This window comes from Acanthisitta chloris, unplaced genomic scaffold (assembly GCF_000695815.1).
Source record: "Acanthisitta chloris isolate BGI_N310 unplaced genomic scaffold, ASM69581v1 scaffold3943, whole genome shotgun sequence".
Taxonomy (NCBI): domain Eukaryota; kingdom Metazoa; phylum Chordata; class Aves; order Passeriformes; family Acanthisittidae; genus Acanthisitta; species Acanthisitta chloris.
In genome coordinates, this window is record NW_008663074.1 from 6,509 (window position 1) to 25,496 (window position 18,988).

Consider the following 18,988-nt stretch of genomic DNA (forward strand, 5'->3'; position numbering starts at 1 on the left):
CAGCTAGAGCCTTATAACTGCCCAGAAATGGTGCAATTATCAGGCGCTTAATAAAGCTCTGTGGAGACCTTGATCACCTACTAAATTGCAAATAATGTCAGTACCAACTTTGAGTTTTGAAGATCTGTTGTCCTTTTTTTCAAATCCTCTCACCCATTCCCAGCTCTGGCGAAATGACCCCAAATACTCACTGTCAAATATCTAAGGATGCACAAACTCAATTAAAAACATCTTGTGGGAGCAGCAACTTTGCAACAATACAAAGTTCAAATAAAAGCAGATTATTAAAATAAAGTCTGTATAGCCTTTGAACCATGAAATTATGAAACAATTTGGTTTTACTTAAGATTTTTCATTCTTACAAAGAACCGTTGGCCACAATTATAATTAACTGCTGTTTTCTTGAAGAATAGGTATTTTTAGCATGGTAATTAGTGTAACAGAAGACAAAAATGGGTTTATATATAACGAGCTTAAATAAATTTAAGACACTTTTTCTGTAGGATCATCATCAAATGATGCTCTTTTCAATAATTTGTGTAAGCTTCTAAACCACATAAAGGATAATGCACATTACATTTTATTCACACTATAAAAAAAGCACAATATACAGGCCATATCCTTTAAAGTGCAACACAACAGAACATCTCTGCAACATTCAGGTTCTTCCAAAACCCACTAAAGTAGGTATTTAATATTTCGGAATCAATCCTGTTCATAGGTGTATCAACACTGAATCTAAACTCTGAATGGTTATCAAGCTTGTCCTTGTTGTAAGTGCCACGCTAAAAGCGATGCTTATGACCACTACACAGTATTATCTCATCTGCTTCCATATTAGATAGCCTTCATGTCTCACATCCACAGTGAAAGCTTTAGTCAGTGAAGAGCATCTGCAGAGCCCTTTATTGAAGACAGTTCTTTGACTATGCTCAGAAAACCTGTCTAAAGACCTCTTATGTTCACCATACAGGCTACTGCTGTGGATGTTAAATCTACCACGAAAAATATGGTAAATGGAACAGAGCATGTCTCTGGGTTGGCAGCACATGCTTCACTATGTTTGGCACTATCCACCCAATGGATCGGGAACACATGGTATGAGCAGGTACCAATTTGCTTTTCACTTCATAAATATTTTTGGTTGGATGTTTTGCTAATTAGAGTTGAAAAATCTCATTTGTTCCTGAGATGAGCACGACAAAACAAAGTGAGCTCCATCTAAAGCTGCCAACAGGACATTCTTCTGCATTGCCAGCCTTGCCCCCTGCCTGCTGAGCCAGATTTGGAACCTCAATCCTCCCCAAGGCGCCACTTCTGAGACTCTTCCTGACGCACATCTGGCCTGATCTGGTTTCTCATTCCACCTAGGACATTTGAGGTTGCCTCTGTTGCAACAATGAAAGGTTTCACCACAGTTGGTGGGATTTGGCGAAGAACTCCTCCCACTGCTCCAGTGACTCCTCTGTTCTCATGCTCACGAGCAGCAGTCTCATAGATGGTCTGGGCAGTGTCCGTAATCCCCTTTGAGAAATCAAAAGAAACCAGTTACACTGAGACAGAAAGAGCAACCTCTCCTAATTTTAAGGGAAACTTTCATCTGCTCAGCATTTTTCATCTTGGTGATTTGTATCATAACTGTAGTACAAGTACAGCAATACAAATATGATTTAGTTCTTCTAATGAGGCTTAAAACAACACTACTATGAACTTAAGAGATGTAAATATTTCATGTAACTTCTGGTGCATAAGGGAAGAAGCTGTGGCCTACTGTGACCTGTTCAAAGCTGACAATTCACTGGAAGCTCAGCTGAGACCTAACTTCGTAGAGATCATATCAGGTGCAACTAAGTAGAGTACAAAAATACAGTAAAAATAGGTCAGCATTCTAATTTTTAGTACACTGTCATGGTAGAGAAAGCTTAATTTCTTTTAAATCCAGCACTGTGGTTAAACTCTAACAACCTCAGAATCAACAGGAACTGTGAGGAGGACAGGGAAGGGGCAGGCAGGAAGGGAAGGACAGACAACATGGCACAGCAAGTGAAGTTTACATTACTCAGAATAATTGTAAACCATCACAACTACAGAGCACTCAAGTCCTATTCACACATATCTGGAAACAGCGTAAGCTGAGAGAACTGTCATAAACTGAGACAGGAGAGATTCAGATTAGATGTTAGGAAATTTTTTTTCACTGTTAGGGTGTTCAGGCACTGGAATAGATTGGCCAGGGAGATGGAGGAGTCACCATTCCTGAAAGTGCTTGAGGCACCTGGATCCGGCTCTGGAGGATATGGTTTAGGGGTTACAGCAGCGACAGGTTAATGGTTGAACACGATGCTTAGAAGTGTCCAACACTGATGAGTCTATGATCTGCACAACATCTTAGCTTATTTCTGCTTTTTCCATGCAAAGTTTCTGCTGGTTTAAGATTACAGATGAAGGCAGTCTTGTTCAAAACTTAAACCCTCTTCTTCATTTGGTCAGCTTAAACAAACACCTGTTATTTTAGTTGCTGCCTTAGGAAATAATTCTTCACTTTGGTTAACAACAGTGACTTCTGCACTCACCTCTTTTACCACACTGTATGCTTTGGCTACACCTTCCCGTAGGTCTACTGGCTGATGAGCTAAACGATGGCGAGGGAATCGCTTGATCTTTTTTGCTTCAATGAAGGTAGGCCCTGGTGATACCATGTCATATGCAGTTTCTGCAGCTGCCTGAAGATCAGGAGTGAATGCAAAACACGTAAGAAATCTTGCAGCACCTGCTCACAAATTCAAACTACTACCAGGGTGACATCATGGAAATACAAGAATTCTGAGTCCACAAATAATACTCATTTACATCAGATTAAGGTTTTGTACAAGAACTTCTGGAATGGGTGAAGCTGTAACCATACATTAAGTTCCACAATGAAAAAAAATCAATGTGGTAGGTTTTGGTGGGGCTTTTTTCCCCTCCTAATTGCTGCTGCTTCGAAGGCATCTCTGATCAGCATGAAATGCTCAAGACCAAAACTGAACATTTAATCAACACTAAGTATTTCTTACAGACACACAAGCATACATATAATCCTACTCGTGATTAATACCACTGTTCTCTTACTATATATGTTCAAGCTTTAGGCACATATGCAAATTTTTAAGATTAGGTGCCAACAGTATTTTCATTACGTATTTTACATGGAGGAACATCAATTTCTGAAAACTTTCATCCAAGATTACTCTAGAGGTAAAACCAGAAAGCTTTACAGAGTTTGTGTAGATCAACACAATTAGTATTTTGTGTAGATCAACCAACTAATATTGGTTTTGAGGTTTGGGGGGTTTTTTTGGTTGGCTGGTTTTGTGGTTTGTTTGTTTGTTTTAAATAAGCACAGATAAGCTGCCAATTTACAAAATGGTAAAGAGTCTATTACTGAAAAATACACGTGCAAGAACTCATCTTTCTCAGGATCGGTGATTTTTTAGTGAAGCTGAAAATTTCAGTATTAAACTATACATTGCAATACATTAAGAAACATGTAGCAGCTTGGGTATTCAGCTACATTTTAACACAAGTTTCTAACCTCTGCATTTGAAGTCCTGCTTCTCACCTCACAGACTGCTGCAAGCTATGCCCAGTCTCTGTCTGCCTATTTATACAGTTGTTATTTTTTTAATACCTGCTCCTGACCTTAAATCTATAGCATAAAGACATTAACTTAATGGAGAGCACTTACCAGCAACACTTCTCATTTTATGTCTAACTTTAGGAGTAATACACTGTACCTGTATAGTCTGAACCATTCTGTTAGTTAGCTCCAGTGCTGCCATTGCAGTGGAAGTCCCAAACGAAGCTGCTCCTCTCTGAAAGCCTCTGACGATCCGTCCGTCCTTCCGGTACTGCTCTATTGGTAACCACACCAAGTCCTTCAGACCTTGGACTGAAAATGAAGATAGAATACCATAGTTAGAAAGTTCTTAGATAAGCAGAATGCCTTCAAAGGAAGCGACAAGAAATGTCAGCAAGGCTTGTGTTGGGTCTTTTTTTTTAGAGAGGGTGGAGGTTTTGTTTGTTTTATAAAAACATGTCATATGTGTCTGAATAGAAATGAGAATTAACTTACCTAACTGCACTAGTGAATGCATAGGCCCTACTCCTCCCAGAATTCCTGGTAGCTGGTTTTTCTTTATATCATTGAGCCATTCACTGATGGCATAGGAAAACAATTTATCCACACCTAATAAACTGAAGTAAATAGAATTGTTAGTTTTTTTAAACATACAGTTCCTTATAAGATAAATATATTATTCATTGAAGTAAAAGATGTTATCCAAACAAAAGGAAGCTTCTACAAGTCTCATCTTGTGTTGCTGTTGGCTAACCCAAACATTTCAAGTATATATGCTTCATAAAACAGAAAATTAGGCAAGACTGCATAATCACATCTTGGTGAATAGGAAGCAAACATAAAACTAAAACTAAGAGATTATCATCAAGACCAGCACATATACTAAATATTGCACTGAAACAGATATTCTTGAAAGACCCATGTATGAAAAAAACCAGAATCAAGAAATATTTAAGACAAAAAGCATCTTGGATTTTAGAATTCCATCTTAACAGAAAATTTGCTTTGTATTTACTTTGCATTTGCTGTGTTCAGTTATTCCCCATAAAACTTATTCAATTTGTAATGTTAATCTACAGCTTTATAAACTTACCCATGTCTGTAACAAAGTCTCTTCAGTTTTAATTCTGAGCAGTTCAACTGAGCAAGCCCAATAAGAATCCCAGCTAGTGTTCCCTGTAAGAGAAATATTTTGTTAGCACACATAAGTAAGCAATAATTTCAGCATCTCCACTCTTACTGCAGGTTATTTCTGTGTAAACTGATTCTCCCTGTCCCCTAAATGCTACCCACTCCAGCGCTATGAATAATGTTAGATGAAAACTTGCAAAAGATGAATCTGGCTTAACCTGCCACCCTAAGAAAAACATCTGGATATTAGAGGTAAGAAAAACATCTGGATACAAGAGAGCTTTTTCAGAAATAACAAGCTATAAGAAACTATGTAAACATAGCTTTAGTGTGTTCCAGGCATTCTAAGGCTGCGATATTTTATGTTTTGATTTCTGACAGTAGTGCAAATTGAGTAAGTTGAGCTTTCATACATCTATATTTTCTTACTGATTTGCCATGACAAAGTACAAATCTGGTTGTGCAAACAAGATTTTCTGATGTCTGCATCTGAACTCAGTATGATAACAAATGTGTATTTCAAGAAGAACTATGAGCATGTTTTCATCTGTAATGGACTTTGCCACTGCCACTGAGGCCCATACATTACTAGACTGCAATGGAACGAAACAAGGAGAAAAAATGGCAATATTTTAATCTGGCAGTAACAGGGAGAAAAATAAAACGAAATGCACAGTTCTGGCATCAGACAGTGGTATCATCCTTTGAGGGGCACTGCAGCCACATACTATGATTTCAAGCCAATCATTGAGTTCATAAATGTGACAATCAAGTTACATTCTGAGTTAATCATACCTGGAGGATACACCCCCCTAGTTTTCAAATTAAGAGTGAAACAAGGTTACTCTTGGAACTGGAGCACCTCACTGATGAGGAAAGGCTGAGGGAGTTGGGCCTGCTCAGTCTCAAGAAGTGATAACTAAGAGGGTCCTCATTAATGTGTTCAAGCACATGAATGGGAATGCCAAGATGATGGATCAGACTCTGCTCAGTGGTGGAAACCAATAAAACAAGTGGCAACAGGCAAAAACTGATGCACAGGAAGTTCCACCTGAATATGAGGAAGCACTTCTTTACTGTGCAGACACTGAGAACCGAACAGATTGCCCAGAGAGGTCGTGGATTCTCCCTCACTGGAGATATTCAAGAACTGTCTAGACACAATCCTGAGCCATGTGCTCAAGGATGACCCTGCTTGAGGAGCAGGGAGGTTGGACCAGATGACCCACTGTGGTCCCTTCCACCCTAACTGATTCTGTGATTCTGTGAAGCTTTATTGAAACTAAGAGGAAAAAAAAAAAGGGTAGAAGCATAAATATATACCTCAACTCATGGTGGGTGTGAAAGCAAAACAAACAACATCAAATTTTTGTTCATAGCATCAGCGTTACACACAAACCTGATCCATTGACACGTGCTTGCCGTGGTAATCAAGTCGTATGGGAACTTCGGATGTGAAACGAAATTCTCTGGGACATACAAAGGAAATGTCACAGTGAGAAACATGAAAAGGAAATATAAATATCCTTCCAAAAAGAAACTCATGGTTTCCCAGCCCCCTGGAATAGGATGCCATCCCCTTTTCTGTAAGCCATAAATCATCTAGTTACTTTGTTAATACTTTAGAATAACTGTACAATATACAGTGGCAGGCTCAGCTTTTCTTGTTTTATTAATATCTAGTTCAGATTAGCACCTATAACCAAACTAACAGTCCTGCCAAAGTGCTTCTAATCCTTCAAGTGGACATCTTTCCTCCATTTTCACAGCATGATTTTCAGGTTAAAAAAAAAGAAACCCAAACAGAAACATCCACAAAATGATGATTCTGGGGGCAAAATTTAGTCCTGCAACTGGAACACCAAATTCTGTTGGTGATGTAAATGATGAAGAAACACAGTGATGCTTTCATGGTTTGGCTCTGCACTGCCTACCAAAGCACACTGCTGCTGCTAGAGGCACTTAGGATCTGAAGACATATAAAAAACCTGTGCATAACAAGCTGCAATTGTCATAATCACTTCCCAGACAGGACTACATTAGAGTTTCTTTTGTGATATATTAATCTCATACCTCTCCCATGAGATCCTTTTTCTTTATATACTCTCATCTCTGGTTCTATTAGATCTAATTTATATCTCTAGACACAAGAGTACGAAGACTGCTCTTTATATTTATTTGTAAAACGTCTCATTACAGGTTTCGTACATGGCAGAGCTTTAATTAGTTTTTATTTTCTCGAGCACAGTACTGTGCAAAAGTTAATAAAAATCATTAGTTACCTTCCAGTGATAGAAACAAATATATTTGATTTCCATAACCAGTCAATAAAAAAAACACAAAAAAATGCACCTTGCCATAAGGTCTGAATGGTTTATCATCACACTTCATTAAAACATTCAGCAGATCAGCTGTGTGGAAATTTTGTAACAAAAGTTTACCTGAAAAATACTGGCTGATCACTGTATGACGTTGGTTCTTGTGAGAAATGATCATCATCTCCATTAACCACATCCACAGAATCAATGCTACCATTTTCATTTGCTTGCTTGGGTGATGAGAAGGAAATGACTGGACTTGGTTCCTTAAGGCTGCTGACATGCCTGGGCAAACTACACGTAACTTCAGCACCAGGAGACTTTTTAACTAAGAGAAGTTATAGAGAGAAACTCAACTCATATTTTTCACAGTGATTACAGAAAGTTTGCATTTACACAAGTACTGTATCCTTACTAAATTCTTATGCTTATTAGTAGGAACAGTAGGAATTCAGTAACTGCAATGGCAGGACAAGGAGCAATGGGTTCAAACTGAAGGAAGGAAAGTCTAGGTAGATGTGAGAAAAAAGTTTTTTACTCTAAGGGTGGTGAGACTGTAGCACAGGTTGCCCAGGGACGTGGTGGCTGCCCCAATCCTGGCAGTGTTTAAAGCCAGGCTGGATGAGCCTTGAGCAACCTGATGTAGTGAGGTGTCCCTGCCCAGGGCAGGGGGTTGGGACTAGATGATCTGTAAGGTCCATTCCAACCCCTAAATTCTATAATTCTATGAATGACTAGCAGGACAACATCTAGATTCTCTTAGTTATCAGCAGAAGTTATTACATGCAGCTTAAGTTGAAGTTTATGTATCAGCATAAATAATCCATCTGGTTTTAATGGCATTATTGCAGACTAGTTCATTACCAATGCATTTCAGTGTGACAGCTCAATAGAAATAGATAGTGCTGCTAACAAATGCACAAATATAGATACTAGAGGAAAGATGCTTTTCAATAGATACTGCTTTTGCATCAGATGGTGTAGCTGATTAGAAGTACTGCTTTAAGTGCATACATATTGGGATGCTTATTTATCATCTTGAACTCTGTTCCTTTCCCTAAGTGTTACACAACTTCAAGCTATTAGACACACACTTTTATGTAAGAGGTATTAAATAATATATTTGTTTTATATAACAATAACTCCTAATATTATGTACACCATCCTCAGCTTTTTCAGGAGCTCTTATTAAATATGCTCTGATGTTGGTGAAACATTGGAGCATATCAAGGTCCCAGGTGTTGAAGACCTTTGTTTGTATTATAAAATGCAAAGCTAAAATATTCAAAGTTTCTGTGTTCCAACAAATCGGTCATTAATGTCAGTGCCCAAACATCAACACAAGTTTTCAAAAACATGAGACTCACATGTGAATTTATAGATGTGTACACACATTAAAGGAGAAAAAGCACCTCTTTTATGTTAGATTTTTGAAAAGTATACCTTCAGGATCTGGAGTAACTAAGAGTTCTACTTCTGTGGAGAGGCTAGTGAAAAAATCCTTCAGGAAAAACAAGGCATCCTAATGGCAAAAAATAAACTACAATCAGGTTAAAATAAATACAAATACTCCATTCTGTAAAAATATTATCTACCACTCCATCTCTCTTTCCACACAGATATGAAACAAAACATCTTTCTTCTTTTTGATCTTTTAATACATGCAGAAGTCACATAGAAATCTAGGTCAGAAACCAGAGAGATCCTCTTGGTCACTGCCCTCTCTGCTACATATAGTATTATTTCATGATCTGCCTAGCTTGGTCTTAAAAATCCAGGGTTGTTTTCATAATTTTTGCTCCCCTTTTGGAGACTGTTCCAGAACCAGCTGTTTTAACAGTGACACATTTTTCTCAGATTTCCAATAAAAGGGTGTTTAACTACAGTTTATATTCTTCTAACACTGTCAGTCAAGTCATTACAGACCAGATCTCATTGTTGCTTCATTAAAAGTTGTTAATATGTACGGTGTTAATCTCTTGTTAATGTCTGAAAGTTATTACATTCCATTTTCTTTTTCTGACAAACACATCACACTGTTGCTTTATTCATCCTATCATTAATGCCATCTGGACTTTCTTGTCCATTTTTGTTTACACTTGATAAGAAAGACATCTTAAGTAATAATAACAAGTATTTCTAACATGACTGCACACAGCCCAGTGCTTCCAAAAAAGCTGTGGCTAATTTCACATAAGTTGTAAAGGTGAATTTTGCTTATGGTACAAAAAGATAAAAGACAAAAAAGTAACCAAGATGGAACGCATTTCACTGCTACATGGCAGTATTTCCAGGCTGTTTTTCTAGATGAAATAACTGCATAGTAGACAGAATTCATTTTTACTAACACCAAAATGAAAACCTGGTCTCTAATGTGTGTTGATGGAACAAGAAGGTAGGTATGGAACTCCTAATTATGTCCCTTTAAAAAACCAAAACCCAAATATCTCTCTGAAGATGACAAAGTAAGCAAGGAATGCCTTAAAGAGTAATAACTGCATGTTTTATCTGCATGCACAAATATACGTAGCTTCCTTATCGGTTTGGAAAAAATCCAAATGTTTCTTGGGTATATCAAAGGCTTGTTAAACAAAGAAAAATACTATCTGCTCTTCATGCCACTGCAGTCAATAGCAAGACCAAAGCAGCCCTCGAGTGTCAAGTGCCCTTGACTAAAATGTTGTAAATCACTTCTGGATTAATTTTTCAATTTAAAACAATGAAGCCACTTCACAAACAAAATCCGATTATTGGAGAATAAGTATATGCTTTTTAAAAGCCATGATTCCAAAACCTTTGAGATTATCCGAAGACTCAGGAGGAAAACTCATTGAATAAAAATCCACATCTAGAGATATTATTAAATTAATTTAAAAAAAAAAAGCTCTACAGAGAGACCTGGATCAACTTGATCAATGGGCTGAGGACAATTGCATGAGGGTCAGTCAGGCTCAGTGCTGGTCTTGCACCTGGGACACAACAACCCCATGCAGCACTACAGGCTGGGGGAGAAGTCAGGAGAGAGGTGTTGGTCACAAAGAGACTTGGCAGTGCTGGTGTATGGTATGCAAGGGTATCTTGGCCTGGATCAAGAATGTGTGCACAGGTGGCCAATGAGGCCAAGGGTATCTTGGCCTGGATCAAGAATAGTGTGGTAGCAGGACTAGGGCAGTGTCATCCCCCTGAACTTGGCACTGGTGAGATCACACCTCAGTGCTGTGTTCAGGTTTGGGCTGCTCACTGCATAAAAGGACATTGAGGCACTGGAGCGAGACCCTGCCAAGGCTGGAGAGAGGTAGGGGATGTCTCTACTGCTATGGCTGCAGGGAGAGGACTAGAGGGAATGGCTTGAGCTGAGACCGGGCAGAGTCAGATTGGATGTCAAGAGAAATGTTCTACCTGGTAGGGTGTTCAGGCACCGGGATAGGTTGGCAAATGTTCTACCTGGTAGGGTGTTCAGGCACCGGAATAGGTTGCCCAGAGATGTGGTGGAGTCACCATCCCTGGAAGTGTTTAAGAGGCATCTGGATCTGGCACCGGAGGATATGGTTTAGGGTTTAGGCGTTACAGCAGAATGACAGTTTAATGGTTGGACTTGATGACCTTAGAGGTCTCCTCCAACCTTGATGATTTTATGATTCAATAACAAGACTATTTTCTGTAATAGCTGGAGCAGAAGGCAAGTTCTACCATAGATATAAAGAGAGTGGCAGAGATTCAAATATATGTGCGACTGATCATAAATATAAATGGTATCACGCCAAGAAAACATAAACCACAATGTGTATGACGGCTAAAAGCATCTGGTTAAAAGAAACCTCCGGTATCATTAAATAAACAGAAATTTATTTCATTTTTTGCATTGGCACAACCAACCTGGTCAATATTGAGGCGAAGTGGCATGAGTGAAACACGTAAACAACACTCCTGTGGGGATCTGCCAGACTCTGGACGGACATGTAGTGCTTTAACTGTTAGCTGAAAAAAAACAACAAGAGAATAAAAGCACTTAACATTCACAGTTATTGAATCTCAGAATGTTAGCTAGGAAAAACATCTACTGCAAAACCTCTGTACTAATCTGATTCCACTTAGCAATTATAAAGCTAGTACTGAATCACTTACTATGGACATTATAAAAAAGAAAATTGAAGTAAGAATCCCCCCACCAAAAGTAAAAAAATCTTTTATAGAACCAGCAAGACTATAGTATACCATACAACCACAACTCTGCATGTGAAGAGTGTAAGCATACTTATACAAGCAGATGTTTGTTCAAAACCAAATTCTGGAAGCTACCAAAGTAGTTGGCGTATCAGCTTTTTTCAACTGTCAGAATCTCAAAAACATTAATACCTGACATGCTAACACTCAAACTGACTTTCGAGTTAGTTTTAATATCCACAAGGAGTCAAGCAAACAACTAGCAACAAATTACATCACTTCAGTGACCAAGAACTCATGTACCACCTTCTCCAAGATTAAGAAATGCACATAACCCCCATAATGATAGTTAAACCACTATCATGGTAATAAATGAACATATTTCATAACTGTACCATGTTTGAATGTGCTTTTCTGGGCATCTCCTTACTGCAGTAGAGATAGAGAAATTTATTCATTTGTGATGTAGCTAAGCGATCTCTAATCTCCAGGTCCTGCACAATAAAAACCTGCCGTGACACTGGCTGCTCCAACAGACAGGAATCACCTTCTGCCCCGCAGGGAGGGTACACCTCATGCTGGAATTTCACCTTTAAAAAAGGAAGGAAAACCAGCATCATCAGTTTCAGTGAAAAGCAACTTTTAACAACACTACTAAAAAAACCCAAACCAACCCAAAACACAGAAAGCCACACCACACTTAAGAACTTTAAAAGTTGACTATATTTTAAATTTACAGGAATCATATTATGATATCTGAAAACTATGCAAATTTTTACATGTCTAGCAGTAGAAATCTTCCAATTTCTAGTCATGTACATGTTCCTATTTTAAGATGCAGAGTCGGTGTAAGATAAGGAATGAGTTTCACTTCTTGTTTTTATGCTGACTCTGCTTTTTCCTCTCAATCCTGTCATTTTTCTTACATCATGTTGAAGCCTGTACCAGGCAATCAGGCAATTCTTGAACCTTGCACTCCCTATACTTAGGAGAGCAAGGTTTCTTCCCTAACAACAGACTTGTCAAGTGGTTTCAAGTGGTGAGACACTGGCACAGGTAGCTCAGGGAGGTCGTGGCTGCCCCAGCCCTGGCAGTGTTCAAAGCCAGGCTGGATGAAGCCTTGAGCAACGTGGTCTAGTAGGGAGTTGTTCCTGCCCATGGCAGGAGGGGTTGAGACTAGATGATCTATAAGGTCCATTCCAACCCCTAAAATTCTATGTTTCTATGATTCTTCCAGTCTCTCCTTTTTCTCTCCCCACTTTAACCATATAAATTCTAATTAATTTTCTTTCTTAAATTTTAAAGAATTCTGAATTATCTCCTTTTCCCCGTCTCGGGATGCAGTTCTGGTTGTCAATCCCAGACCTGAGGTTCCCCACAGACCATTCCCGACCCGCAGGGAGCACAGGCAGCACCACGGCGCCCTCTGCTGGCCGCACTCGGAATCGCTAACACACTGTTCGTGGCACTTCATCTCCTCAATTTCTTCTTTAAACGTTATTATTAAGCCTTGCACTAAGTTAGTAAGGGGAAAAAAGCTCCTTTATGCCTTATTACTAACACCAACTCATTAAATATAAGTATTTTACGGGTTGGAATGGACCTCAGAGGATCATCTAGCCTCAATCCCCAGCCATGGGCAGGGACACCTCCCACTAGACCAGTTTGCTCAAGGTTTCATCCAGCCTGGCTTAAATATCTGCAAACCTTGCTTAAATATCTGCAGATTAACAGAGATGGATATACAGCTCCATATGATGTTTTCCTGTTTGAATTTTAAACACTTCCTTTTTTTCCTCTTTTTTATTGCAATGTCATGGGTTTTCTAGAAAAGGCTAAAATAAGCATCAAACATTTATGGTAATCTTGAAGCGCTAATGAGTTGAATTTTGAGCTTTAGAAATGCACATTGACCAGAACCAGCATTTAGTTTTATATTTATGGAAATGTTTGAGGAAACCTTATTTTTAAAAGGTTTTGCTATTGATACATTTAAATGAATTTTGACTCCTTGCCAATATACTTCACAGCACCAGAATCAAGCATTTAGTTTCTATGTGAGAGCTAAGCACAGCCTTAAAAACAACAGTAAGATAGTTATGTCTGAAAAGTGCTGAATATGTTAGGAGAAATACAGGAATGAGGGACTTTTTATAAGAGCATGTAGGACAAGACAAGGGGGAATGTCTTCAAACTGAAAGAGAGTAGGTTTAGATTAGATTTTAGGACTAAATCCTTTACTGTGAAGATGGTGAAGCACTGAACAGGTTGCCCAGAGAAGCTGTGGGTGCCCATTCCCCACAGTGTTCAGGGCCAGGTTGGATGGAGCTCTGAGCAACCTGGTCTAGTGGAAGGTGCCTCTAATCATGGCTGGGGGAGTGGTAGCAGATGATCCTTAAGGTCTCTTCCTACCTAAACCATTCTATGATTCCTTCTATGAAGGATATGGTGATGCAACTGGATGTAATTTAATACCCAGTTATCAAACTGGTAACTGAGTGTCTCAGCAGACCTACGTTCTGGTTATTTTGCTACAACACTTAATTTAGTAACAGAAATCATCTATTCAAAGTAGAACTGAAGACAGCAAAACAGAACAGCAGTTGGAACACTTGGTTATAATAAACAAAAACTTTGAGAATTTTCTAGCAAATATCCTTCATCATAAGAAACAAGTTTGTTCAGTAAGCAAATAATACTATGCTCAAAGAACAAACACATTGTTAAGCAAATCCTACATTCATAGTGATTATTTCAAAGCTTCAAAGTGATTTTTTAGATGTAGATACTGATGAACTGCTGAACTCTAATGGAAACCTGTTATCGAATGAACACGTAAAGATTCACACAGTCATGGCTGAAGCCATTTCTGTCACTTACCTTGCTTAACTGTATTTCCATGAGGAAGTCTGGGTTTCTTCCTCTTCCCCCACATGCTGTATTCCGGCCATGCCTCGTTGGTGTATGAGAAGGAGAACTATGGGGACTTCTGGGGAAACAAAAAGTAAAAATACACTTTTGCAGATTTGAGTTATCTTGCTGTTAATCCAAAACTAAAAGCACTTATGCGTCACTGGATGCAACTTATTAGTATTTTAATGGCTTTAAAAAAAAAAAAATAAACCAACATTGAAATTGTGTTACTGTTAACCAAATAATTCCTTTTTGCTGTTCAGGCAATGCATACTTCAGCAGAATGCTAGGTGTATGCATCCCACCAAATTAGCATTCACAACACGTTTCCTTGATTTTGGCTGTGATAATTTTAATTACTTTTTAGCTTATATGACATCCTGCAAATCTGACTCAAGCTACCACAGCAATAGTCTCTTATACTCCTTAAGCTCTGATCTGTGCAAGAGAATTTGACTTCCAATATTACCCTAAAAGCAAATCCATCCCTCCACCCCCAAAAAACCCAGCAAAACCAAACCCAGCTTGTCTGGGTTAAGACACAGGAAAAAGACTCTCTGGTGTGTGGAGTTATTCTAAGGTCCCTTCCAACCCAAACCATTCTGTGATTGATTCCTTGTGCGAAGGGAGCAAAGACGCAAGCGATGGAGACTTGAGATCAAACTGTGACATCACCCCAAGTCAAAGAAAATGAAGTATTTTTAAATGTCCTAATCCACAGAATTACATCAAACACTTACATGAAACTTTTAGCTGGAGATGTTGGTGGTGCAGCCCCAAAATCCCTTCCGCCATACAGGTGCCAAATGAGAGAGATTTCCTTCACAACGTAGCGGACCAGAGGAACAGGGAAATGAAGGGGAGCTTTGCTTGTATCTGTTTTTTTAATTGGTTGGCTGAAATGATTGTCCTTTATGACAATTGCATCATCCACCATTATTTTTATAACTGGCTCTTCCTCTTTTTCCTAGTTAAAAATAAAGTGCACAGCACTGAGAAGGTGAAATATGCATTCTTTACTGAGATGTCGAATTCTTTCCTATGAAAATAAACTATTCTGTACTGTCCTCTGAAGCTTATGCAACACGATTGTTCTAAGAATGAGTCTTATAAAGACAAAAGCACATGAAAAACACCTGGTTTAGAAGCTGAGAAGTATTAACCACAATATCAACAAAAGAACCCTAAACCAAACCAAAAAAAGTTGTTACCCAAAACATAAACAAATACTAGCTGAAAGCAAACAAAAAAACCATGGAAGTTCCCAGTCTCCCATATTAGTACTTTTGGACACAAATAAGCTCAAATGTAACTGGGAAAATACAGCTTCTAATAAGAGATCTAGAACTACTTCTGTCCATTAAGAACACAACCAGAGATGCCACGAAAAACATGAACACAAGCTGTTTCCAAAGAGCCTAAGTATAGCTCCCTAAATCTTTCCATGCAGAGGACAGATATTGGTGTGAAGTGGCACATGAGCTTTTCTCTGCAGTTTGGCAAGGATCTCAGGTCCATAAAACCAGTGAAAGTTTAGACTATAAGAGAACTGAATAAAAGATTAGAAGATGTGCAAAGCTGTTATTTTCATAAATATGTTTTTTGCTCGTAACATTTTTTCCCTAACTATGCCTTTATTGTAAGTCAAAATGGCCCTGATAAAATATGACTACACTGTAGGGAAACTGCCAATTTTATGTCACATTCAGATCAGAAAACAATTCCATTCTGCTGAGATGCAGAAAAATCATATCTATCTGAAAATACTTCCATTCATTCCTAACAGTAATGAAGTCCTTTCAAACAGAAAAACTATTTTTCTGCTACTCTGCCCACTGATAAAAATATCACTAAGCAATCACGCAAATCTGTGAAATCTAATTTGTCCAGGTCTTACATCAGTTTTCAGATCAGAAAACAATTCCATTCTGCTGAGATGCAGAAAAATCATATCTATCTGAAAATACTTCCATTCATTCCTAACAGTAATGAAGTCCTTTCAAACAGAAAAACTATTTTTCTGCTACTCTGCCCACTGATAAAAATATCACTAAGCAATCACGCAAATCTGTGAAATCTAATTTGTCCAGGTCTTACATCAGTTTTCCTCTAATTCAGCTTATATGTGGATTTTTTAGTAATTTTCAAAGGATCTTACAGCAACAGCAACTTTGGGTGCAAAAAGAATGCAGAAATCATCACTTTCTGCAGGAACATCTCCCATGGCTTCATTTATCAAGTGATGAGTGAATGAAGCATAAGTGGGGCTGGAGTCTTGTGAGACATTTCCACTTTCGTCTGGAAACAGGAAGAGATCTGAGCAAGAGGGTTCCTGAGTCTGAGATCTGTCATCCAAAACTCCTGGGAGTTGAAGGAGGGTAGAGAAAAAACATGTTTCAGTGGAAAAATCCTTACAAAACAGGAAAATTAATCAAGAGTAAACTAACATTTGTTACTTCAATTACATCAAGGAAATTTACTTGTATCAATTCCTACTATACACAAAATACCATTTTCAAAATCAATCTACAACTGAAAGTGATTACAATATATCACTAGCAGAGATGAAGTGCCAAAAGATAGGAAAACTAATAGTAAAAAACCTCAGAGATACAAAAAATAAAACATAACAAAATTTAAGTAATAATAATTTTAAAACCCCAAACATACACTAAAAGCATTTTAATGTACAGGTTTCTCATCCTGGCAGTAAAACCACAGCATCACTAACTCAGTACTACCCTGACTGCTCACCTTCCACCATCAAAAAAGAGGTCCAAACATGATGGAAATAATTATATTCTCTATCTGCAGTACAAAATCCTTACCAAATTTAAGCCTGAATTAAACTCTAGACATAACACAGAAGCCATAATCCTGGGATAAAATCAACAACTTTGTTCTAGCTGCTAACTGAAAGAATTCCTTATAGCTGAAAGTTCTCCATGTGACTCAGAACTGTACCATCTTCCTGGACTACCTTCATACACAGAGGGGAGGTCTGTGATTCCTCCAGGCTGCAGTATGACACAAACTTACATATATATTAACTTTAACTGCAACAGAATTCAGGATCTTCACAGAGTCCCAGAGTCATTTCTTCCTTACTGCTTTCAGTATCTCAGTAATGTGTATTTGACTAGAATCTTACAGTACTTTTGCATTCCTGTTTCTAAAAGCAAGAATCTGTTTCACAGTTTGAAGACTTCAGACAACAGAAGTGTGCTAGTGTGAAGACTTCAGACAACAGAAGTGTGCTCCCATCCTTATTGCAGCATCTCTACATACACCAAACTTTCAATCCCACCTTCTTCCCAGACAGGTTATGTACTTGTGCCTTCAGAGGACTCTTACCATTAGACTCTGGTTTCATGGCAGCAGCACTCTGCTGAGTCTCAATTTCCTCCATTGCATCACTCATCAAATCCCGTAAAATCTGTTGCTCTGATTCAGCAAGAACTGGCCCATGGGAGGATGGTTGGCTAAAGGTCTCTACCTGTAGGAGAGGAACTATACATAGTTACATCTTACAGACAACTGCAAGATACATTGAAAAAGATTTGGCTAGAACAGCTTGATTCACAGCTCTTAAACTGTAAGAATAAACATCTTAACTTGACAAATAATCAGGTGAGCTGAAATTCCAAGCTAGATGATTCACAAAGTAGGTTAAAAGATTATGGTTCACAGTATTTAGGCCATCAGAGTACCTGGACAGCTCATATGTCCTGCAATTTCCTTCTTTAAATTAGAATAAAGAACAACAGGTAAAGAGCACAAGATATTTTAAAATACTTAGTGACCAAAGCAGAAAAAAATTCCATTATTTTACTCTTAAATATATCTTACATTAGATACAATCGTAACTTCTTTGCAGGAAATCTCGCATTATTTGGAAATAAAACAAATTAAAATTCAAAATATAATACCAATTAACTTCTTTGCAGGAAATCTCGTATTATTTGGAAATAAATCAAATTAAAATTCAAAATATAATACCAAGAAGCATAAAGTTAAGTTGGTATTATTTTGCCATGTTATACCTTCATTTTTGGCTTGCTAACTCCACGTTTAACCTCTGTCTTAGTGGGTGGATGTAAATCACCATAACTTGCAATGTATTGTATGAGATTCATTAGTGCAGCACAGGAATCCGAGCAGGTTCGAATATGGATCACATCACTGGAGCAGTGCAGCTCAAAACGTGGTTTAGTCTAGACAGCAACAATAAGAAGATAAGAATACATTTCAAATCATCCTAAGGTTCCACAAAAATAGCATCGAAACAGTTGTCTTTAAATTAATTTACTTCACTAGTCAAAAAGGGCTTACAAAAACTGCACGAGTAAACTGAAAAGCCCTCCTTGAATCCAAGTATAACAAGTAATTTTCACATCATCACCTCTCATACTTACTCTTTCTCCATCAGAGTCACATTTTACTGTTGTAATGGTTAGTTCCAGCAGTCCCATATCCATAACACGAACATAATCTGAAATGTGACCATTCAAAAAAAAATTAAAAATAACAAACACAATCCTTACTATTTTTGGTTATTAACCCATTAGAAACAGCATGAGCATAAGAAGGGATCCTTTCTAGCAAAACTTTTTGTATCTCTACATTTCCTCCTTTTGTGAGGATTACTCTCAGAGTTCAAGTTTCAGCTACTCAAGAACTCAAATCTTTCCAATCCAAAGCATCCCTCCCACTGTCACCATCTGTGTGCAGTGTAATCTTGTAAGATATTTATCCTCAGCCCATCTGCGTGAGTTAGCAAAACAGAGGCACACACAAACTGAGTGACTAAGCATTTTATCAGTTTGTCAGTTGGAGAGAGAGA

The 18,988-nt window shown here is 38.1% G+C and overlaps 1 protein-coding gene across 1 annotated transcript; it reads right to left on the reverse strand.

Moving 5' to 3' along the window:
- Positions 1 to 564: 564 nt before the first annotated feature.
- LOC103798562 (autophagy-related protein 2 homolog B-like) lies at positions 565 to 18,637 on the reverse strand (the record flags this gene model as incomplete). Its single annotated transcript, XM_009070836.1, has 16 exons — positions 565 to 1,524; positions 2,574 to 2,723; positions 3,777 to 3,931; positions 4,115 to 4,236; positions 4,713 to 4,795; positions 6,150 to 6,219; positions 7,192 to 7,396; positions 8,512 to 8,590; positions 10,945 to 11,046; positions 11,628 to 11,822; positions 14,113 to 14,221; positions 14,886 to 15,112; positions 16,304 to 16,506; positions 17,500 to 17,641; positions 18,189 to 18,359; positions 18,561 to 18,637. Coding segments are annotated over 16 exons (2,321 nt in total), but the record flags the coding sequence as incomplete, so codon positions are not given.
- Between the last annotated feature and the right edge of the window lie 351 nt (positions 18,638 to 18,988).